This window comes from Typopeltis vanoorti, chromosome 1 (genome assembly GCF_054136105.1).
Source record: "Typopeltis vanoorti isolate ZY-2024b chromosome 1, IOZ_Tvanoo_1.0, whole genome shotgun sequence".
NCBI lineage: Eukaryota > Metazoa > Arthropoda > Arachnida > Uropygi > Thelyphonidae > Typopeltis > Typopeltis vanoorti.
The window spans coordinates 16,580,162-16,606,241 of NC_143549.1; the positions used below are offsets into that span (position 1 = coordinate 16,580,162).

At 35.0% G+C, this 26,080-nt stretch overlaps 1 protein-coding gene across 3 annotated transcripts in view; it reads left to right on the top strand.

Annotated features, from left to right (window-relative positions):
* LOC150109810 (filamin A-interacting protein 1-like) overlaps positions 1 to 26,080 on the top strand; it is a 238,930-nt gene that overhangs the window by 85,159 nt on the left and 127,691 nt on the right. For all 3 annotated transcript variants that reach the window (XM_090396745.1, XM_090396762.1, XM_090396754.1), the window contains exon 3: positions 3,021 to 3,122. In XM_090396745.1, the coding sequence (XP_090252871.1) occupies positions 3,021 to 3,122 (102 nt within the window). The remainder of the gene's footprint in view (positions 1 to 3,020; positions 3,123 to 26,080) is intronic.

A 26,080-nucleotide genomic window follows, 5' to 3' on the forward strand; every position in this document is an offset into this window, starting at 1 on the left:
TGTAAAATGCACCAGAGAAGAAATTTATTCAAGATTGAAATAAAATCATGAATGCTTTATTTTGTCTTTTATTTTTGAGATAATAAACCTTATGTTATATGATTAACATCAGAACAGGTCAGTTTTGTTATCTATCTAGCTGAGCTGAAGTCTATATCAGCTATCAGAAATTTAGGGAGGCTCCATGGAACAAGGAAGTGCCCCACAGAAATTCAGTTATAAACTAAATGAAAACATTTAAAGAGACTGGTTTGAATAATGATTAGTCACAAATTGTAAGACTGGAAATAAGTAATGAGAATGTGAGCAAGCTTTTAGAAACTACCCATGCAAATCACATGACAAGTCTCATGGAACTAGGCAGCATTTTATTTATTTATTTATTTTGTTACTGGTATGTATTCTTTGCTAACAGAAAAAGTTTAAAGTTAAAATGATGCCACATCCATAAGTCACATGTCACTGTTAATAAAGGTACCAGTACTCCATACCATTGTGTATGATCAACCTCTCCCCCCCCCCCTCCCCTCCCCCCCAGAAAAACTGGAATTAGGTATTTCTAGAGCCATAAATTCTCAAAACAGAATTACATCAGTGACCATTATGTGATTTATGTCTACCAAAGCAAGATTTGCTTTCTTCATAATTTTAATCATGAAGTTAAAAACACTCATTTGTAGACAATTTATTGTTTGGTGAAGCAACATTTCACATTAGTGGCAAGATTAATCATAATTGCTGTAGTTCTGGGGATAAAGAACCCACAAGAAGTTAGGGGAAACGAAAAAGATTCTCCTTCGGTGAGTGTATGTTATAGAAAGTCACATGTAATTGGTCTATTCCTGTTTTGAAAGAACTGTTGAGAATGGTAAGGCCTCATTTTTAATGTGCTATAGAATTACCTTATTCCTAAATTAAGCTATCAAACTTTGACAATACAGTTTTTCAGCAGGATGAGACATTGCCACTTCACCTACGTGTTTGAGAATTTTTAGATAAGGTTGTTCCTGATAAATGGATCAGAAGAGGTGGTCAATACTTTGACCACCCTGCTCTTTAGACTAGTTCCCATTAATTAAAGATGACAAATTATATTCTTGGTTTAATCCTTTATCCAAGTGTAAGCAAAGTTGCACCTGAAGTAACTTCCGGACTAGGCAACTCATATATAGAGGCTAATGACTTCACATCACTTGCCTTAGTATTCTGTAAAGCACATATTCTTATGGACATGTATAATGCTGTGCATTATGGGAAGGGTCACTACCCAGACTGGCTTCTTCCTTTATTGAGGTCTCATCAATGGTTGCTAGACCTAGAGGTGATACTAAGATTTAAGTAATGCAGAAGTCATATTTTCATATATGATTAGCAAAAGGTGTCACACCTTATTAAATTAAAATACTCTGGATTATAGATAGATATTGGAAGTTTTTCTAAGGATATGTGCTTTGCATTATGGGATACTAAGGCAAGTAATGTGAAGTCATTAGCTTTTCTATATAATGTTATATATAGTGATATCCCAGTAGAGGAAAGTCACTTGTGGTGTGTCCCAGGAGTCTATTTTGGGGGCCTTTATTATTTAATTTGTATGTAAATGACATTGGAAGGATCTTAAATTGTGATATACAGTTGTTTGCAGATGATGCAAAGTTGGGAAAAGTTATGAGACACAGAGCAGATGTTGTAGCCTTACAAGAGCACTTGAATAGACTGTCTGAATGGGCAAGTGCATAGGGATATCAGTTTAATGTAGCAAATTCTAAGTTTTTAAAAAGTTGGGAAGCAAAGATCAGGATATTTTAGAGAAGGTGGAGTAAATGAAAGATCTGGGGGGGATGGTGGATAGGGACTTTAAATTTCATGGACATTTTCTAAAATTGTGAGGACAACACAATAGTTATGTGACTGATGCAGAGAACACTGATGTATAGAGGTAAGGATGTTATGATTTCATTGTACAAGTCTGCATATGATTACTGTGCACAGATTTGTTTGCCTGGTTGTTTTTTAAAAAAAATAAGTTGTTGAAGAGGGTTCAGAGAAGATTCACTAAGTGGTTTCTGGTCTCTGGAATGTGGAGTATGAGAACAGATTGAGTGAATGCAAATTGCAAAGCCTAGCAGATAGAAGGAAGAGGGTGACATGATTGAGACATGTAAGGAATAAGTACCAGATTAATGTGGATGAGATTTTTCATAGAATGTCTTGGAGACATGGGGAGAGCAAGAGGCCATCTCTGGAAGCTGTGTAAAGAGCAGCAGATGAAGATTTTTTGGAGAATGGTGGGTGATTGGAATGCATTGCCTTAAAGTGTGTGAGTGCAGAGACAGTGAAAGCCAAGGTATGATGAGCTGTGCATGTGAGAGTGAGACCTCCTGTGGAGGTCCAATGATGATGATGATGATGATAATAAGCCACTTCAGGTTTTCGGCAAGTAGAACTTTGGCTTTCCTGGCAGTGAAATTCATCTCCCATGGCCATAAACATTTACAAATGCTTATGCCCATGGCACTATTTGAACATGCAACTTCTTTGTTGGAGAACATGTATACTAGCCAATCAGTCTGATGAATTTTATTCATCTTAAGTGTTTTTATAGTTTTTAATAATTTTTATGGAGTATTTACTCATTAATATGCTCTTAATGAATATTGTAGATTAAAACATTTCAGATCACTATTTATGAGTGGTTCCTTGAACTTAACTGTTAGTTTGAACTATTCTCAGTTTGTTGTCTATTCCTTCTTTATAAGTGCAGGGCATTCAGAATTCAGGCTTTTAGCACAAGCATTTGAAAGAGTAGTGATAGGCGGATGAGATTAGTGATTCTCTTCATTCTGTGTCAGTTGATCTGGCAATCATACATGCATATAAATTGTCAAAATTTGATCTGTGGATTTTTCTATGATTTTGGATTTATCTTTGGGATCTTCACATAATATTTGATATTTCCCATTAGTATTGAGCTTGCTGATATATAATTTGATCATTATACTCTATTCTATATTTTCTAGAGACACCCAAAAATGGAATTAAGTAAACCTGATTTGCTACAGTTGTTGAGTGTACTTGAAGGTGAATTACAAGCCAGGGAAATAGTCATTGCAGTTCTTAAGGTATGTATATAAATGTTGATGTAATAACTGCAGCTATGTTTAGTAATTATATTATTTATTTTTCTTGCTCTTATTTTATTTTGCAATATAGATCTCTTACTTTCTCTAGACATTCTTTCCTAAATAGCCATAAATTTCTATAGTTTCAAAATTGTGAAATGAATTACTTCAACTTTGGTATCACTTCTGGATCTGGCTCCCACTGATGAAACCGGTCTGGGTAGTGACTTGTCCCATAATGCACAGCATTATACATGCTCATAAGGATATACTTTATATTATGGGATACTAAGGCAAGTCATGTGAAGTCATTAGCTTCTATACAAGTAGCCCGGTCATGAAGGTTACTGTATATGTCGGCGTCGGCATATAAGACAACTCTCAAATACTACAGAAAACCCCTTGAAATCATGGGCCGTTTTATACGGCAAGTATAAAAAGGGAAGCTTAATTTCTTGGATGAACATTTAGATAGGTACAATACATTGTTATATAAGAAAATAGGCAGTGTTTAGAAACAAATCAGATTAATTTTTTGTTACATAAAGTTATTTAAAATATTACAATAGATGCAAGTCTTAAAAAACCAATAATAATTGTTAACCTCAATTTTCATGTTAATTTTCTTCATCATCTGTTGAAAATAGTTCTTCAGATTCATTGTTTAAATGATCGTCATATGGATCCCAATTTGAATCCGGTGAATTGATTTTGTTTTCATCGTCATCAGTGTCCTACAACAGATCATCTTCCATATTCCATCCATAAGATTAGAGGTACCACATGTTTTAAATGATTTTATTACAATCTCTACTTTTATTTATTCTATGCTTTGATCACAAAATTACACAACATATCAAGTGATGCAGCGCACATAGATCCACTGTTTGTAAATGATTTTTCACCAGTCAACATCCAATTATTCCACTCTTCTCGCATGTGATCTTTAAATGGTTTGTTAATCCACCAGGTATAACAGCAATTTTAGAAGTTAAACCACCTGGTATAACAGCAATTTTTGTGTACTTTTTTTCTGCATTTCTTCATTATACCACCTGGTCGCATGCTCCACACATTATTTATCCATAATTTCACACCATTTTCGTCCATCCATCCTTTTATGTGAAAATGTACAAATACACACAAAGGAAATTTTATCTTAGGTTTGGTTTTAACTTGGTTCCATCAGCCAAACATGACAATACAACCGTAAACCTTGTTTTTTCATGACCTCTACTTTGAACTAGCACACTCTTACTACCTTTAGACTCCACTGTTTTATTGCTTATCATATCAAAGCTCATAGGAGTTTCATCCTTATTTCCAATATTTGACAATAGAAATTTATGTTCTTGTCTCAACTGAATAATAAATTTATGGAAACTGGTAAGTTTGTGGTCAAGATCTGCTGGTAGTTTTTGAGCAATTTTCGTTTTTTGTCGTATTACCAAATTTTGTCTGTTCATAAAACGATTACACCATCCTGAAGTAGCTTGAAATTCTATTCTTTCATCCGGATTCAATCTTGACCATTTTAGTGCATATGCTCTAACCATATTTCTTCTAACAAGATAACCATTCTGCTTTTGTTCGAATACCCATTCTGTAATGTGATTTTCCAGTTGCAGCCATCGGGTGATCCCCATTCTCATTGCACATTTTTTCTTTGACAATTTTTTAAAAATATCTTCATTCTTCCTCTATTCTCTTACCATGTTCTCGGTTATGTCAAACTTTCTTGCAGCAGCACAGTTATTAGTTTGCTTTGCCATTTCAATTACCCTTATTTTAAATTGAGCTTTATACTTTCTTCGTTTTGTTGCTAGTTCCATGATTTTAAATGATAACAATTTTAATAATCCTAAAATAAAAAAAAATTCAAAATTAATAATTAATTAAAATTGGGGCTAATCACTTTTAATTAGTGTAATTCACGGAAATACTAAATCTATGCTATGCAAAAAAATAATGGATATGCATAGATATAAAAATAATGGATATAACAACAATACCTAATGTTGCATTAATACAAGAAAGAAGAAATTAGGGGAGCGGGGGGGTCATCTTATACAACCAACATAAGTTTAAAACCTAAAAATAGCCTAAAATTTAGGCCTCATCTCATACACTGACATATATGGTATTTCATGCACAAACTTTGTTTGCTTACACTTGGATAAAGGATTAACACTCCAACTGGCTAAGACATCTATAGACATCCAGCAAAATCTGGATATGATTCTGTAACACCTATTCAATAACATGGATAAGAAGTGCAATTTGGTCTCACTATTTCATCCACCACAGCTGGTAGAGAGGTTAAACAAACAAAATGGTTTCTTGGGATCTTTAATTTATGAAATGAGTCAGTCGGTTGTAATGATGGCATATCTTTATATATATTATATACATATAAAACACCTTATCTTCAATTCTCTCTGCTCACTGTCATACAATATCTTTATCATATGATTATTATTACATAATCCTCCAGGGAGTCTAGACTCATCAAGGGAGGGCATCTGCTCACTAGTATTTTTACAGACAATCACAAACATCCATTCCCACGTCAGGATTCGAACCTGCAGCCTTTTGGCTGGAGAGCAGATATGCTAACCACTCACCAACCAGGCATATTCCTACTCTATTTTTCTGGTATCTACAGATATTATGACAATTTAGCATAATTAAGATTTCATGATTAGTTTCGAATCAACAGCTGCCTTCCAAATTGATTTATCTGATTTTATTAGCTCTTATATTTCAGATTTCTAACTGCATCAACTCATCTTGATCATCCTTTGGATCTTTTTGTTGCTATTTTTTGCTCCAAACACATACTTTGCTAATCTTTCATCTGCCATACCATTTTATATTAGCTGTACTTTTCTATTCATTTATGTTAATAATGTCAAGTTCTTTGTGTTTAATGGTTCTGTCAGTGATATCATCTGTTCACTCCCTCATTTTCTTCAAAACTTATTTGTAGTCTTCAACCTGATCAATTCTTATTTCTATCCAACTTTGATCTATGTATTTAAATTGGTTTGGTCTTTTTGTTTCTTTTGTCCTCTCTCTCTTATTACAGGTCAATTTATTCAGTTGATTTCTGATTTATTTTTTGCATTATACATTTCCATATTTCAGTGCTGCCTTCACAGAAAACTTTAACTAGCTAAAATGTCTGTAATATGTCTACATATTCTATTGAGAATGCTTTCTGTTTGCTTTTTTTTTTAATCATTTTAAAGGCTCCTCCAAGAAGTTTGAGTTCCCATTTTAGTCAGTCATACCTAAATATTCTGTGATACAGCTCCTTGAACAAGTTCACTGAAGATATTCAGAACTTCTAATGGTAGCATTCTGTTCATCATGCTATGAAAATAACTTAGACCTCTGTCTGTTCAAGCATAGCCTTTCCAGGAATAACTCTTGAGTTCTATGCCACTTGCCATAAGCTGCAAAATCTCATGTGTGATCCACTTCACTAATGTGTTTCAATCATTATGATCGAATTCCAGAAACATGTAACTTTAAGGTGGTGTACAAGATACCAAGAAAGCACTGCATGAACGAACAGTTGACATTATTATAAACTTTCCACCAACACTTTTCCTCCAAGTTAGCCTGTCATATTTGAGGATTTCAGTATTATCAGATCTTATGTTTTGCTCTTTTAAGGCACTTCTTTGAGACCTCAGGACCCAATAAAAATAGTTCTTTTTCACGAGACATTATGAAAATTTTCTTAAAAAATTATCAGAAGGTAGATTGTGCAACTGAGTGGATTTCCTAAATGTTTTGCTTAAAGGCCCAATTTTCAATCAAAATTTATCAAGTAGTAATGTTTTTTCCACTGCACTATAATAACTGGTGAATCATGCCCCCCATTATAGGAGTTGCATCTTTCAATTCTAAATGTTGACTTGAATCTTGATATATAATGTCCCATTTTTATTATATAATTGTACTGTTTCTATCCTATCACTTCTATTTCTGTTTATTCCTCAAACTTTGAGGTACACATTTCCTCAGTCTGTTCTTGCATATGTTGATTCATAGGCCATCTGTCTTGGAACCCAGTTGTGGCCATACTTGCATATAGTAACCAACATGTATTTTTACCTGAGCCTCGTGAAGTGGGAGATTAACTTCTCTTTTCTTACAAATTAGGGTTTTCTTCATCAGTGCAGTTATCTAATGTGATATCTTAACTGCCTTAACATTGTGGCTTCAGAACTTTTAATTCCCTATCTGTAACCTGTAAGTCTCTGGCTTCTTTGACTGCTTCCAGAAATTCCCATTAATATGAAACTCTACTTGCAATGCTCGTTGTTTAGAGTTCTTAACTTACACATTGGGAACACTTACACATTGAACCGACATTTATTATTGCTTGCCTGAGTAAGCAATCTATTCAAGTCAGCCTGCAGAGACTTAGTGTCAGCTATGTCCTTTTTCACTCTCCCCATCTTATCAACAAATTACTGAATTTCATCCTCTATGTAATCTCCCCATATCATTGATATACAAGTTAAACAACAATAGCCTAATTACAGAAAGTCCTATAATGCTCTTCTAGTTGCCCTCCTTTTATACTCAACCTCCATACATTATTATTATTATTATATAACACCTCCAGGGAGTCCAAAGACTCATCGAGGGAGGGCACCTACCCCTCAACTCTCCACCACTCAAATCCACCAACTACTTTCATCGTCTGTACCAGTGCCATCTACCACTGACCACCACCACCACTAGTATTTTCACAGACAATCACAAACATCTATACCCACAGCAGGATTTTGGCTGGAGAGCGGATACGCTAACCACTCAGCCAACCAGGCCAACAAGTTTCATTCAAGTTTATAGAGCATCATCATCATGTGGAATCTGTCAAATGCCTTGTCAAAATGGATTACACCACAAATTTATTATGGTATATCCAATTCCCTTATATAACTCTAGAGTCACTCTATTATAAAACTTAGCAGACCGCTAAAGCACGATCTTCCTTTAACAAAACCATGATGCCATTCATAGAGAATCCTAGTGCTATCAGAATTGCATTAAAAGATGGGTACTTCTGAACGTGATTCTTACTTGACCAACTTCATTAGTACCTTGATGACTACACCAGAAAAACTGACTGGTCTATCATTCATTGAGTCATTCCTAGCTTTACTCTCTTTTATTAGGAGTCATGTATATACAAAGAAAAATGTTAAACTCAAGCTAATGGAGCCAAATGCTCTCCAGAAATATAAGTTTTTATATTTTTGGTGAGCAAACACACAAATATAATTTGTGTGTGTATGTTTATAAGGACCTCTATTTAGGATTTATTGTTCTCAAAAAAAAAAAAAAAAAAAAAGCATTATAATAAAGTATGATGTCAAAAGCTGATTAAAATGCAGTCAATCCAACTTACAATATATAACTTGTGACCACTTGTATTTATGACATCCATCCAATCAATATGTTCATGCTATATTTAATGCCACAATAAAACTTTTACTGTAGTTTGCTTTGCTTGTAGCTATGGGGTATGGCATCTGCAAAGAAAGAATGTTCTTTGTATCTGTGCAATTTTTTTTTTTTTTTTAGGGGGGTGGTTCACTATACAGAGCTATTTTCATTTAACTACTAAGCTATCAATATATCTCAGGTGCTTTTTATTGTCAGTTGGTTTAACCTTGTGGATGTTGCACCTGATCTCACAGATACAAACAAATTGTTTAATATAAATATTCTTACACATATTGAGTGTATAGCTTGGAGGTCATGACTAGCTGTGCATACGTATATTATGAGTGATAATCCGCACTGTTTTTGCTGTCAGTTTAGTTTAGCATGTGTTATGTAAAGGTGTATGTGATATTTGATAGTAAATTGTATCTGAGAGATACCGTGAACTCCGATGTCAGTGTAGTATTGGTTTAGTTTTTTTTTATTATTATTTACCATTGAAAATGGCTGGAAAAATATATCAATTGGATAACCATCAGATGTTGAAGAGATTCAGCGAATGTTACTCAAGTCCAATGATGAGATTGATAGTCGAATGTGAAGATGAAAGTGATTTAGAAGATGATGATTATGTGAAAGTTCATCAGAAGATTCACATACCAAACACGATATTTCTAGTGAAGAAATTGAAGATGAATTAGACCCAAACGAAGAGTATTTCCTTGGAAAAGATAAAGAATCAAAATGGAGGAAAAATCTAATAAGAAGACATATTAGAAGACAGCTGCAGAATATTTTGTGTCAACTTCCATTAGGTCAGTCAAATGCAAAAAATACCAAGACAGAACTTGAAACTTGGAATTGCTTTATCACAGATGATATTTTAGATCTAATCTTATTATATTCAAATAATTACATCAATTCTATTTTGAACTGGTATATTTAAGAGAAAGAGAGATGCTAAATGAATAGACAAAACAGAATTGAAAGCATTTTTAGGCCTTTTATATTTAGCTGGTTTACATCACAACAATCGGCTGAATTTTTATTCTTTGTTCAATAATTTCTAGATTGTAACTGAAAATAAATAAACCATCATGTATTATATTTGCAGTGTTTTTTATCGCATTTCAGCACATACTAGTAATGAATGTATCTCTCGGATACACTCAACCTAAGCTGCAATTTTTTCGACTGTGGTCTCCACAGGGTTGAATATAATTTCAGTATAGCAATCTGATATAAAATATCCCTTAATTATTGGTTTCTAATATGTCCTGAAACCAATCCCCTTCTGTCTGCTGCTTTTTTTTTTTTTTTTTTTAGGAAGTACATGTCACGATTTGTGAAGACCCTACATACAGCACAAGACAACTTGTTCCTGTTCATTGCAAATGTGTATATCCTATTATATTACTCAGACTTCCAACATTGGGTTGTATATTCTAATGACCACTGCACTGTCCACTGTATCTTTTCTTTCTGCAAATTGTTCAGCAAACAAAAAAACACTTTTTTGTTTGCTGAACAATTTTTCTCTTTCTTTTCCTCTGACTTATAAAAGAAGGTGAAATATATGGAGCACCCTTAGATTAGAATGTGTCTTTTGACTGCAATTCTGTTTTTGAATCAAAAATTAAAATAAAAATTTTAGGAAGCAATTATATATATATATATATATTAATGATGAATGGTAATAAATGATGTGATATATCACATCATTCATTAGCAAATTTATTCTCATCTTTTAATAGTATCCTATTATTTTTATGCTATGAATTCCTTTATTCATATCTCAGTCTTAAATTTTCAAATTCAATGGAGCTTCATCTAAATTACAGTGTGTCCACATTTGGACTTCCCTGGTCTCAAAGGATAGGAAAATATTGAAACGTGGAAATAAGTAAGATTTGGGGTTGTTCAAACGTTCCAGAACCTCTACAAGTTTCATCCAGAATTTTTTTTATAAAATCTTAGTGAGTGTTCCTTCTCATTTGTATAATTTCAACACCATGCTCCATACACTTAAGTAGTAGTAGCATGTTGAAACTAGGGAGGTCTAATGTGGACACCCCGTATTTTACCTACCATTAACATCATACTCATTCATCACCATCTGCAATCTCCACCTCAAATTTCATAGGTTGTTATTGCCAGAAGTGCAACATAGGTAAGCAATATATATGTTATGGTTAAAGTGATAAATCCGGTTATTAATAATAATTACCGGTTAAAGTGAATAATTTACGAGAATTAATCACTTTAACCGGTAAAGTGAATAATTCCTAGAGGAGTCTGGTAAATGTAATAATAAAAATATGTTTATAGGTTTTCATCCTCAATAGTAATTATAACAGCTTAGGTTAGGTTAGTTTATAATGAAAAAAAGTAAGGAAAGTACTTCTTTTGCACTCACTGAAATCAGAAATCATTATAACCTAACCTAACTTAAACTAACCTGGATGTCGCATGTCGAACCAGAGTGTAGTCGTAGTTTGTCGCTGGCAGATTAATGGGGATGAAAGATAAACGTTGCGAGTCGAGCTTAATGATTGCAGGCAGATAACTGGGGATAACAATAAAAGTTGTTGTGGGCAGATGAATGGGGATAATAGATAAACGGCGTTGCTGTACCTCTTTCCTCATCAATGAAGAAAAACACTTATCAGTTCCTCTCTGATTTATCGATTATCCTCATTCATCTAACCTTTATTGGTTAGATTAGTTCAGGTTAGTTTAGGTTATAATGATTTCTGATTTCATTGAGTGCAAAAGAAGCACATTCCTTACTTTTTTCATTATAAACTAACCTAACCAATAAAGGTTAGATTAGGTTAGTTTAAGTTAGCTTAGTTTATAATGATTTCCAACTGATAAAGGCTAGGTTAGGTTAATTTATAATGATTTCTGATTTCATTGAGTGCAAAAGAAGTACTTTCCTTACTTGTTTCATTATAAACTAACCTAACCTATGCTGTTATAATTTCTATTGAGAATGAAAACCTATAAACATGTTTTTATTACATTTACCAGACTCCTTTAGGAATTATTCACTTTAATCAGTTAAAGTGATTAATTCTCGTAAATTATTCACTTTAACTGGTAATTATTAATAATAACCGGATTTATCACTTTAACCGTAACATATATATATGATCACTTCATTCAATTTTTATTTTAATTTTTAATTAAAATTAGTTGCAGTCAAAAGACATGCTGTGATATAAGGGTGCTCCATAACAAAAGTTTTTATTTATCTCTTTATATCAAAGTAAGGATAGCCCTTGTATAACGCGAATGTTAGGTTCCGTAGAAATGCCACGTTATATAAATCGCGTTATGCGAGTCTCAGATCACATAGACAAAGTAGGGTTATGTTCTGAAATCGTTTTTTTTTTTTTTTTTTTTTTTTTTTTTTTTTTTTTTTTTTAAATTATATAAACAACAATGACATATCCAACAAAAAATATATTTTTATTTAATTCAGGTAATTCATGTAAGTTAAGAAAACATATAAACTATGAAACAAATACATAGTATAAAAATTACAAATTGCACATAATGCATAAAAATGTTTTAAGGCAAAATTAAATATTGCATATTTTAATCTTTCACAGCACGAGGATTTGAGAAGTGGTTAATAAACACTGGTTTTGTCATGTAATCACCTGATGCATTACTACAAAACAGTAGAGTAATTCTATCTTTGGAAACTTTGAATCCAGGAGCTGATCTTTCATTTTTTGAAATATAGCTGTGTTTTTGCACTTTTTTACAATGTAGTATAACCCAGATTCATCTGCATTGAACACCTAGTCTGCACTATAAATATTTATAAACTTTCAGAGTTTTTTGTTTAATAAGATTTCCATCCATAGGAATTTTCTTTTGAGGTGCAATCTTCTATCGAATTATTAGAGATTTCTCCACTTTTCCATTAGAATATCGTGTACACGAGCAACGTGCTTTGCACTTATCGTTCACCCAGCAATAAACACTTTCTCGGATTTTATGTTCATTTTGTTTGATTGTTCGAATTGCTGATTCATTTAAATTCAAAGTCTCTGCAAAAACTCCTGGTTTTTCTCTATTTTTCAACTGATCCACAATTTAGAATATTTTTCTTTGAGAGAAATTAATTTTGTTTTCAATGTTGGTTTTTCCCTTTCGTTGCAGTTTATGGCCATTACTATAAAAATAATTTTTTACACAAAAAAGCAAGCATTACATATTTTATGTAAATCACCAGAAAATAAAGTGCTCAGCTTGAGATGAACACACTTATGATTTTTAATGCACTTTCCTGGCAGAAATGAGGACAATTTTCAACAATAAACTTTTGATACGGTAAACAATTCAGGTACATGCATGCTAAAGGGTATTTCCCCTAATATAAATTTGCTATTTATATATACATGCAGGATACAGGCAGACACAAATTTAACGAAGATAAAATTTGATTTTTAAGTCGCGCAGTTGAAAAACGTATGAAAAGATAAAGGGTTACTATAATTTTAGACCGCATTGTATAAGTACCGCGTTATACGAGGGTTACCTGTATATATAATTTTCATTATTTTCATAGAAAAATATACAGTGATTTACAACTTATAATTGGATTATTCGAAGGCATTCCTGCAGTAAGTTCAGGGCTGACTGTACTAAATCTTCATGTTGTAAATTAATTAATATACAGTGATACATGTCTGGTACATGTTTTGCAAATCTGTCAGAATTGAAAGTTTGAAGGGTTAGATGTAGGATCAAGTGAACAGCACAATTGTCCACTCTCGGCTATTATTATTTAATTATCATCATCAAATTCCTGCCATGTACCCTCAAGGGGTGTACATGATATGATAGTACTACATGAAAAAATTACATCATTACTAACTTCCTATTTACAATTTTCCTCCAAATCAGTCTGTTATTTGTCAAGACTCCAACATTATCAGATCTTATATTTCTATCGTCTAAGGCACTTTGTACCATATCAATCCACCTATATCTTGGTCTTCCTCTGGGTTGTTTTGCTGCCAACCTGGCAGAGAACACTTGTTTTGCTAATCTTTCTTTGCCCATTCTGTTTAAGTGACCATACCACCTGAGATTAGCTCTGCTAACGCATTCCTGGATGCCGACAATGTCAAGTTCTTTCCTAATATCCTCGTTTTTAATATGATATTGCCATTGATGCCATCTGTTCATGCCTATAATCTTTCTCAGGACTCTCATATCTGCAGTCTCTAGTCTTTGGTCAAGTGTTTTACTTCTGACCCAGCTCTCAGATCCATAAGTTAAAACTGGTTTGAACACTTCTTTCTTATTCCATATGAATTTATTCAATTGACTTCACACCATACCAGCTTTGCTGATTCTGTTGTCTATTTCTATATTTAATTTACCATCTTCACTAAAAATCGTGCCTAAGTAGCTGAAATGTTTTACTTGTTCCACAGGTTCTCCATTCACAACACAGTTGACAATGATTCTGTCCTGAAACAGATCCCATCTGAAGGAAGTATATTTTATTATATTCTCATAGTTAGGAGGATAAATCATATAGGAGATGATGGATATTGAAAGCAAGAACTGCATAAAAAAAAAAAAAAAAAAAAAAAAAAAAAAAAAAATGTTGTGGATCTGATATTAACACCAGATTCATAGGGTCAGAAGACTCATTGTAGGAGGTGCATGCACACACCATCACACACAGAGTTCATCGAACTGTGCTTTAAACTCATTCAACATGTCTGCATTCACTATACTGCCAGGCAGGGCATTCAAATTGTCCAGTTTATCCCCTCTCCTTTGTATTTTATAAAAAATTCTAACATATTAACCTGGTAAGAATCTCTTACCAATTCTTTCCTTCATAGTTACATGGTGATCAGCATTCATTTTAAAAATTATGGAAACAATAGCCATATTATAGTAAAACTTCAGTTTAATATAATCCAAAATAATCACGCAATCTTTTGACCTTCATATTAAGGTCATCATCTGGAGTACACACATATATACACAAAACAACTACGTTACTATCTACGTAGTGTTGGATTCTATTCACCACTATGTTGGAAGCTATTCACTACACCGTACCATCCTCAAGGAAATGGACGTGTGAGCGCCTGAGCAGAACCTTGAAACTTACCTTATCCAAACTGGCTGATGAACATATCTCAAATTGGGATGCTTTCCTAGATCATACCCTATTTGCATGCAGAACTGCCCTGCTAATTGCCATAAAGGAAGCTCCTGCTGTTATTCTCTATGGTTTTGAGCAAGCTTTTCCCTGCGACTTCAGGAATACCCACGTGGACTCTGGATTTCCTGACATCGATGTCTACCTAAAGGATCTAGTGAATAACAACAGGATAGCTTATGATATAGTAGCCAGATCAAGCGAGTCATGTTTCCAAAGGGCCAGTGATTATGCCAATAAAATAAGGAAATACAAGGATGTAAACCCAGGCAACCTCGTCCTAATGGAACATGGCTCCGTAAATAAGAAAGGGGATAAGTTTGGAAGGAGTGCCGTTGGGCCGTTCGTGATCCAAGAGAAATTATCCTCGGTGACATTTAAGATCAAGGAAACCTCCAACAGAGCAAGAACCTGGATAGTGCACTCTGACAGACTTAAACTATATAAGACTTGATCAGAGTTGCTGGTCTGTCAAGGAAACTCCATAGAGAGTGTATATGGGAAGAAGGGAGGATTCCTCCAGAAGGGTCGAGGGCCAAATGAGAAATCCAAAGCAAGAGGGAGAAGTAAGGATGAACTAGAAGAGGGTGAGAAAGGTCTTGGTGAAGGTGTCCACCTCAACGGATATTACAGACACAAAGAATGCCCAGAGGGAGAATACCTGAACAAGAGAACCTCATCCAGAATCAGAGAAGAGCATTGTAACAATGAGAGTAAAGGTGAAGTATCAAGGCAAACTAGATATAACCTCAGACCCCGGCACAACGGTAAAGTGGACCACAAAACAAGGGTATACCCCTTGAGTGAGCAAGCTTCTGATAAAAGGAACCCGAATACAGGGAACCTAGTCGTGAACAAGCCTCGGTCAACTATACAAAGGATAAAGGAGGGTGGAGACAGAACAGATAAAGGGAGGAAATTAAGAAGACTAAGTCTCCATCGTGACAAGGAACTTGGCAGGACTAGATGCCTCCAATTCACAAGACAATTTTATGACAAACTGAACACCTCTGAAAGGTTGAGGGGGGGGTGGGATGGAACAAAAATCGAAGTGAATGAGAGGGAGGAATCCAAAGAGACAGATCATAATATTAGTAAACTAAGTAAGAATGCAGACAACCACAGAGGCGCACGATACTTCCAGAGTAAAAGAAACCCACAACATGAAGGTATAAGGTGCCATTAAAAGAGACCCCCCCCCCCCCCACACACCCACTTTTGAACAGTAAGGAGGAACACTTGTGAACAAGAAAAATTTTTTAAAATTTTTAATTGGAAGGGGAGACCTATGTTGGATTGTGATAGATTGGGATTTTAGGAACTCCTATCTTATCACAATCTAACATGCGTTTCCAAACAAAAAAGGAATATAAATACATGTGATTGCCTCTGAGTATTAAATTAATGCTAATAAATATATCACGCAATTTTTACTATGAGAAAACAAATAAGTGTGTATTTAGTACCACTCACAAATGAGTTAAAATCAATAATGGAAGTGTAAACCTTTAGCAGAGTTTTATAAAGTAATATGTACTAAGAGATATAACATGTTAGCACAAGTTCAAGATGTGGGGGGTGGGGGAGTGAAGTCCAAAGGTCACGGAGCAGTAACGCAAGGGAGTGGCTCGCCCCAAGCAATAGTGTGATGTCAGCGCACGTGCGATAGTGGAGAAGGTTGGATGCCGTGACGTAAGACCACGTGAGTGTGTTGGCTAGACATCGTGGAATGTGAGAAATGCCCGGAAAGAAAAGTGGAAATAAAAGGGCCATGCACCCCTCACAAGAGGCTTTTTGTTCCTGGATCTCCTGGTGTGTTCATCTCGCGGTGCCGTGAAGGGTGGCAGTGCCTCCATTCCAGAGGATTTCGATAAAGGCAGCAGCAGAACTCAGCGGTTGTATCTCCGCAGAAGGAATAAGCCCGGCAGTCCATAGAAAGCCAGATTGGAGCACGTGGACATTTTGTTTATGGAAAAGCAGATTCTGGTAGACCATTGACGTGATACAGAACAAAAGTGCAGATAAGTAGACTTTATTTGTATTTAGCTGATTGTGAATGAGAGATTTGTGCCACGTTGTAAAAAAGAGAAGAAAGAACATTAATGATATTAATTAGGACTGTGTTGCTATGATATAGAGAGGGTTACCTTAAATCTTACTGTCTCCTATTGTGATAGTTATATAATATGTTAAAGGAGGTTATGAATATGTCTAGAGTGAGGAATTGCTATTTAATGAAGGGATTGTAAAAGATATAAATGCTATCTTGTGTGGTTTGATTGAACTGCTGAAAATGAGTTATTGTGATAATCATGCATGATTAAGGTAAATATTTAAGAGTATAAATAAGAATCTTACTTTAGAGAATTACAGCATAATCAATTTTAAGTATACTTGTATTATTTTAGCTCTATCCTGAAAATGTCGGGAACTCCCTTAAGATGGGAATTAAGCTTATTGTATTGTATGTACATATTTATGATATCTTATAAACCTTGCTTTTGTATCTAACTAAGACTATCTGTGAATTTTGGAATCCAATGCACCTCTTATAAAAGTAATACGAACCTATGCAGGAGACTAGAGAAAAGTGGAGTTTGGCCACTTCTGCGAAGTTGCTAGGTATCACTTAAGTACTGTCTTGAGATCACTCTTGATTGATAATATTGTTTAATCTAATAGCGCTAAGTGGCGCAGCGAAATATAAATTTTCTTGGCGTTTTACGAGAGGTAGATCTCAGACACTCGGATACTCTGGTGTGTTGCCTCGATCTCGAGGCAATTCCATTGTCCCCCAAAGGTACCACGTGATACCCGATTGAGAGTTTAACAGGGATTTGACCCAAAGATAGAAGAATAGATATATGAGTAGAAAGTAAGACACAACAATAGTATGCTAAAGTCACAGTAGTTTGGTCAACCATTTACAGTACTGGCCTGACCTCTGGTGGGAAAAAAGAACTTACTACATCAAAACTAGAGGATGTTGTGATTATTATCTGTTTGGCTACAAATCATTAAGAGATATATTAAGCTACAGAGCAACATGCTCACATAATTACTCACAGATAAATTAGAACAAAAACAGCATAGATGGTGGCAAATTATTTATTTAGTCCTAAAGTAAATGTTTGCTAGAGAACTTAAACTTATGTGGGCTGAATGTGTGCCACTCAAATGATTGAGATTTTTATGCCACTATTATTGTTTAGATTAGGATGGTCAATCAAAATTTCCCAGGCTCCTTTAAATTTGCTTTCATAGGATTTTGTCTGATGTAAGGAATAGGTACTTTTGCAAACAATCTGGTGTAGGGTGTTAAAAGCATAATTTGAGAGACTTGCTTTATAAAAATTATTAAATTTTGCATGTGATTTGGTTCCTTTTTTTTGGATAGTAGCATTAAGATGCAATGGTGTAGAAGTCTATTTATTTTGTGGGATAGCTATGGTTTTTTTTTTTTTTTAATTTGCATTTTTTGATGAAATTTTATCAAGAACTTTATTGATGGTATTTTTGTTATAACCATCGTTAATAAATGTAATGCCAATAATTGGTAATTCTTGTTTAAGAGCTTGTTCATTAAAGCAAATTAATAATGACTCATATGTTCTTCACTTTTGATCTTTTAGAAGATGTTCTTATTCCTAACTGAATGAGAACATCAAGCCAAAAAAGAAATACTTTGGCAAAAGCTCTTTAAATCTATGGCCAAGGAGCAAATTCAAACAGCCTGCAAAAACCTAGCAATGGCCCAAAATCAAGTTTTAAATTTGAAATCTGAACTTGTTAGATATATAAATCCTGATATTTGGAATGCACTTGAAAGGATCACTGATAACTCAGCTAAACATATTCTGGAAATTAATAAAGAAAAACTTATATCAAAATTTCGAATATTAAAAAAAAATGGAAAAATTTGAACACCAATCATACAGATTTAACCAATCAGGATATCTCTTACCTGACGTGTCGATCTAAAAGCAGTGAACCACAGACAAGGGAGATGAGAAGCAACCAACCACATGCAAGTAATGGCCATGTGATCAACCTATCTAGCCACACCCTAAATAACTGCAAACTTTTGCTACTTAATAAAGGCATATATTTTGCAGTAGCACCTAGAACTGTTAATAAACTGGACATTATATACCACATAGAAAGAGGCATTAAATTTCTTCCAAGTAATATAGCTGATAAAATCCAGTTAGAAATCTATAATGTTTTGAATAATATGAAAGCTATATGTAGCAATCTCATCAAAACAGAACTAGCAGAGATATCGTTTAGGATGACGGTAGCAAACATGATGCTACAGTCATCGTAAACAGATCTGCCTACCTTCACTTGTGAACTGTAATCCAACAAAATGGTATTAAGAAGAATGCTGTTAAATCTTAGTCTCTCACTCCATGGCCATTGGACACTGTCAAAAAAAACCTGTTACCACATTACAACTGCTCTCCCAGAATTTACGGGGTTCCCAAAGTTTACAAACATAATGTTCCACTTTGGCCAATAATTTAAAGTATAGACTGTTCTAATTATTACCTAGCCAAGAAATTAGCATCAATAATCAAGGAGTTGGTAGGTCATTTAACTGGTGGAGGGTCATCGGTTAAACAAAGCCCCCTCCTCTTGTTTTCACCAGGGAATTGGGGCGAATAGCAAAAAGTCAGCTACTGAAACAAATCCTAAAAACATCCAAACTCAACATCACCAGAGTTCAAGATCGGTACTATCAACATAAGAAGCCTGAATGGCAAAGAAATTGAGCTAGCTGTGGAATTGGATAAGTACTAGATTGACATAATAGGGGTGACTGAAACAAAAAAGACAAAAACTGGTGAGATCTTTCTGAGCAATAAATACAAAATGTTATCTTCTGGCAATGACAATCAAGGAAAAGGAGTAGCCATAATACTAAATACGAGGCAAATCTTCAAATATTTAGAAAAAGAAACTGATACAATAAAAAAAATGAAAAGTTGATCCTTATTGGGTGATCTAAACATCAGAGTAGGAAATGATTGTCAGACATACAAAAATATTTTGGGAAAATTTGGAGAAAAGAGCAAAGCTAATAATAATGGCAAATACCTGTTGGATTTCTGCTCAGGACATGGACTGATTATTACCAACACCATATTCCAACATAAAAATGTGCACAAATTCACATGGAAAGAAAAGACAAGGAATAAGAAAAGTCTCATTGACTATGTTATTGTTGATAGTAATGTTTTCTCACTGGTGCAGAAACAGTAGAGTGTACTGCGCAAGACTAAATGGTGAAAGTGATCACCATTTAGTCTTGCGCAGGATAAAATTGAATTTCATATTGAAAAGAATAACATGTAAGAAAGTTTTAAAGCGAATAAAAGTTGAGCAGCTCTCAGATGTGAACTGTAGACTAAAATACACAAAGATTATTGAAGAAAAACTGAAAGAGTTAGAGATCAGGAACCAAACCTTGGAGGTTCAGTGGCAAGCTTTGAAGAAAACCCTGATTGATTCAGCCAGAGAGGCATGTGGTGATTGTCTGCAAATATAGAAAAATCGGAGCTCCATGGTGGACACAGGAAGTTAAAGAGGCAGTGGAGGAAAAGAAGAAAGCATATCGAAAGTTCCTGGCAAATAAATCAGCTTGTGCTCTTAGGGAATACAGAGACAAATGTGAGAAAGCTAAACACTGTGTAAAACTAGCTAAACAAAAGTTATGGGAAGACTTTGGTAAGAACATAGAAAATAAATATCAAGAAGATGACAAGATATTTGGAGGTTGTTGAAGAAGCTCAAAAATCGAGGAAAGAGTGCTGTAAAGGAATTAGAGATAATAAAGGTGACATGAATACTAGAGAAAAAGATGTCTTTGATGTATTGGGTAATTACTTCGAAAAATTGTTAAATGAAACAATCAGTGACAGCACAGTGGTAAAAAAAAAACGCTGACCAGGCATGCAATTGGATTCATACCCATACTTGAAGAAGCCATCTTACATTGTCTGCACTGCACAGTTCAGAAGGCCTGGACAGAGGGATGAATTCTAGATGATTGGAGTAGAGCTCTCATAGTACCCATATATAAAAAAGGAAATAAAACTGAATGTGAGAATTATTTCTCTACTGAGTGTTCCTGGCAAGATTTATGCAAGTATACTTGAGAAATGGTTGAGAAGAATTGTTTAAGAAAAGCTTGGTGAAGAACAAGCTGGATTCAGATCAAATAGAGGCTGTCAGGATCAGATCTTCACTTTACAACAAATAGTTGAGAAATCATGGTAATATAATAAAGATCTGCATTTAAGTTTTGTAGATCTGGAAAAGGCATATGACAAGGTGCCAAGGAAGAAGCTATTCCAAATGCTACAGTTGTAGGTGTGAATGGGGCATTATATCAAGCAATCCTTAGTCTATATTTGAGTTGTAGGTCAGCAGTTAGAATTGAAGTACAGGAAGGTTGTTTGATGTTAAATCTGGTGTCAGACAAGGATGTACATTATCTATATCGATCACATTTTGAAGGAAAGCGGTATTAAGCCCGATATCAAAATTGGAGATGTTAATCTCAGCTCTTTTCTTTATGCGGATGATGTTGTACTTCTAAATAAATCTGCTACAAGTCTGCAAGATTATCTGACTAAATTGAATAACTGTTGTAATAGATATTGTATGAAGGACAGCAATAAGAAGACAAAGACAATGAAAATAGGCAGAAGCATTGAAAATATCAATTATATTCTGAATGTAAAACCTATAGAACAAGTAAAACATTTCAGCTACATAGGCATGATTTTTAATGAAGATGGTAAATTAAATATAGAAATAGACAACAGAATCAACAAAGCTGGTATGATAGGAAGTCAACTGAATAAATTTATGTGAAATAACAAATTAATCAAAACACTAAATTAGCTGTATACAAGATAATATTCAAACCAATTTTAATTTATGGATCTGAGAGCTGGGTTAGAAATAAAACACTTGACCAAAGACTACAGACTGCAGATATGAGAGTCCTTAGAAAGATTAGGGCAGGAACATGGCATCAATGGCAATGTCATATTAAAAATGAGGATATTAGGAAAGAACATGACATTGTTAGCATCCAGGAATGTGTTTGCAGAGCTAATCTCAGGTGGTATGGTCACTTAAACCGAATGAAAGAGGAAAAATTAGCAAAACAAGTGTTCCTTTGCCAGGTTGACAGGAAAAGACCTAGAGTAAAACCAAGATATATGTGGATTGATACAGTAAAAAGTGGCTTATAAATAGAAATATAAAGTTGGAGTCTTGACAGGTAACAGATTGAATTGGAGGAAAATTTTAGATAAGAAGTTAGTACTGATGTCAGTTTCATGTAGTACTATCATATCCTGTACACCCCTTGAGGATACATGTCAGGAATGTTATTTTATGATATTTTTATTATCTGACGTCATTTCCTCCTAACTTTGAATATCCTTTCTCAGCCACCTCAACAAAAGTATATATAGAATTTATCATTGAAATTGAAAATCAAAACTCATTTCCTTTCTTTGATCCACTGGTCATGGAGTGACTTTTTTTTTTCAGATCTTTGGCAAATTAATGCAACCATACTGGTTTAGGTTGGGAAGTGCTTCATACTCAATGCTGATTCTAAAAGTGGTCTCAGGCCTATAATTTATATGTAATACCAATGACTTTTTCCATCTAACACTGTATGAAGGAGTATCTGGAGCGGGAATTCCCAACCGTTTTGGTCAGAGACTCGCTAAGTAAAAATTCAGCAGTAACATAGACCCCCAAGTGCAATGAGCTTCAAATTAATATATTTTATAAATTTTTTTTAGAAAACGTATCCAATTGTGATTTGCAAGGCATATTAAAAATATTTAACAGACACTAGCGCTTACTGAATGTCTAATGTCAAGGATGCTTTTAGAAGAGAGGAAGAAGGCTAGCCCTGCTAACAAAGTTAATCAAAATGAATTTACCTCCAAAATAGCAAAATTAAAGCAGATCATCAAAGAGATGCTGCAGGAATTACAAAACGTCAAGAGGCATTTAAATGAGTATAGAGAAAAAAAGAAAATTAAGCAGCAAAATAAAACAACTAAGCACCTAATAGGTAAGTCAGGAAGTAATGGGAATCAGGTAAGTGATGTTGCTTTTAAAAAGAAAGATGTTATTTGGTATGGTGACTCTTTAATAAAACATGCTATTGATGAGCAAGTTATAACTTCGAGTTTTCCCAGAGTGAAAATTAAGAATATAAAGGAAGCAGTTCAAAAACAGAAAAGTAAATGAGAGCGTAATTGTAGTAGGTATTATGACTTAACTAGCAATAAGTTCAATATGAGAGAAGACATGAAAGGGTTGTTGGAAGAGGTGAGAGTGAAGAGCAAGAAAGTGAAAATCCTAAATATTTTACCTTGATAGAGAAATGAATTAAGAATGGCTATGATATCAAGCGATTCAATGTGTAGGTTGCTACGCAACCTACACGTTGAATCGTTTGAATTGAATCTCATCTACACACACAGGAATAGATGAGTTTTTGGATGTGTGGAGCAAGTTTGAGGGAAGATTGAATTTGTATAAGAGGGACAGCCTACATCTGAATATGTTTGGTATCAGGAGGCTAGAAAAACTAATGACTGGACCTAACTAATGACCCAACGGAGAGAGTCAGGGAAGCTAAATTATAAAGGGAGGAATGGTGAGAATGTGAGTGTCAGAGAGCAACAATATTATATAATTGTGTTAATGGCAGGAATGGGCTTTATCATGGAAATGTAGATGAGGAGAGAACTATTTTGACTTTGTGTTCCTCCAGTTTGGACCCATGAAACGTGTGCAAAGATGTCTAGATGTATAAGGCACTAAAGAAGAATAGAGATCTGCAAGTTGGCCAACTGTGTCATGCAGACTGCAGACAAGAGTATGCAAAAGAACATGCAGGCAGATTGTATACGAATGCTAGGAGTATCAGAAACAAAGGGATGAAATTTGTTGCCTTAGTCAATATGTTGGGGCTTCAGAGTGTAGGCATTAGTGAGTCCTGGCTATCAGAATCAGACATACTAACCAGTATCGAGTGTAAAGGGTACATCATTTTTAGGAAGAATAGAGAGAACAGGAGAGGAGGGGGCGTGCTGCTAATGATATCGGATGACTTGAATACAGTTAGAGTTGAGACCTATGATTGTAGTACTACTACTAACAGTATTTCATGTGGCAGTGAGTTTGAAGCCATCTGGTGTGAGGTGGACTCTAACAAGATCAATTACATTGTGGGGTATTGTTACACACCTGGTGGATCGGTTGCTAGTGATGAAGAAATGCATCACCAAATAAAAAAGATGAGTGTGAAAATGCAATCATAATGGGATTGCTTAATTATCCAAATATTGATTGGGTAGATGTAGAATCACATGAGAAGAATGAAACTAAATTTATTGAGCTGTTGCTGGACAATTTCCTCAAGCAACATGTGACAGAAGGAACTCAAAGTCGTAGTGTTAGATTTGATTATAGTGTCAGAAGGCGTTTCAGTTAAAGACAACTATTCTGCATCTGGTTGGTGACAGTGTTCATGCGGTACTCACTTGTGAAGTGACTAAGTTTATGAATGTTCCACTCAAGAAAGGTTACATGCTGAACTTCCAAGCAGGAAATTATGACCAACTGAGGAGTATACTGAGTTCAATGGAATGGGATTAGTTGCTGGATGGGAAGAATTTCAACAATACTTAAATGATGCAATATGAAAATGTGTCCCAAGAGTTTGAAGAATAAATAGAGTAGGAATCAAATGGATGTGTAATTGTATTAAGAAGAGATTTGTAAGAAAAGGATGATGTGGAAGGAATACAGTGTACATAAGAATAATGTCCATTATTAAAATTATAAGCAACAGACTAGAATAGTCATAACTGATGTACTGAAAGCAAAGTCTGAGTATGTAAAGAAACTGACTCTGTGTGACAAAGGCAACCAACAAGAATTCTATTGATATGCTGCAAATAAAAGAAAGAATGAATATGAAACAATAACTCTCTTACAATGGCTGCACTGCATAGTTCAGAATGCCTGGACAGAGGGATGAATTTGCAATGATTGGAGTAGAGCTCTCATAGTACCCATATATAAAAAGGGAAATAAAACTGAATGTGAGAATTACAGAGGTATATCCCTACTGGGGGTGCTTAAGAGTCAAAGCTGTATAACTGAGAGGAGACCTCCACATAGCCTTTAAAGGAATGCGGAGAACCGACCAGGGCTTCTGACCTAATGTTCAATCCTCACCTTCTCGTGGTGCACCCTGTTGGGTATCTACTTTGATACTGAACGAACGAGGATGAGCTGGCAATTTGGGATTTAGCCGACCAAATTGTATTCTTATTGGTTAAACCAAAATAAAAAATGATGGTACAACATGACAAAATTTCATGCTGGCTGGGGGTAGGGTAAACAAGGCTCCCGTTGTTTTTGGCAGGGAACCAGGGTGAACAGTGAAAAGTCAGCTACTGGAACAAATCTGAAAACAAACCCCAACCCAAAATCACCAGAGTTAAAGATCGGTACTATCAACGTAAGAAGCCTGAATGGCAAAGAAATGGAGCTAGCTGAGGAATTAGATAAGTACCAGATCGACATAATAGGGGTGACGGAAACAAAAAAGACCAAAACTGGTGAGATCATTCTTCTTCTTCTTCTACAGCTTCTCCCACTTAAGTGGGGTCGCTGTTTGTTATGAGTCTCCTCCACACCTTCCTGTCTTGGGCTGTCACCACATCCAAGTTCTTCATCTTCAAGTCCTCTTCTACCAGCTCCCTCCATCTCTTCTTTGGCCGCCCACGCTTCCGCCTTCCTTGCACATCCATCTGCATGACCCTTCTTCCCACATATTCGTCCTCCCTCCTCATCACATGACCAAACCATCTCAACCTTGCCTCCTGTATTTTCGCTCCTAAGATCGTAACTTTCACTGTTCCCCTGACATAGTCATTTCTCAGATGATCCTTTCTGGTCACACCGCACATCCACCTAAGCATTCTCATCTCTGCTACTTCCATCCTGCTGATGTTATTTTTCCTCAGGGCCACAGTTTCTATAGCATATGTCATAGCTGGCCTCACTACTGTCCTATAAATTTTGCCTTTCAGATTGATTGGCACCCTCTTATCGCATAACACTCCAGCCATCTCCCTCCAGTTCCTCCAACCCGCTTGTATCCTGCATCCCACTTCCTTCTCAGCTCCTCCATCTTCTTCCACTGTTGAACCTAAGTATCTAAAGT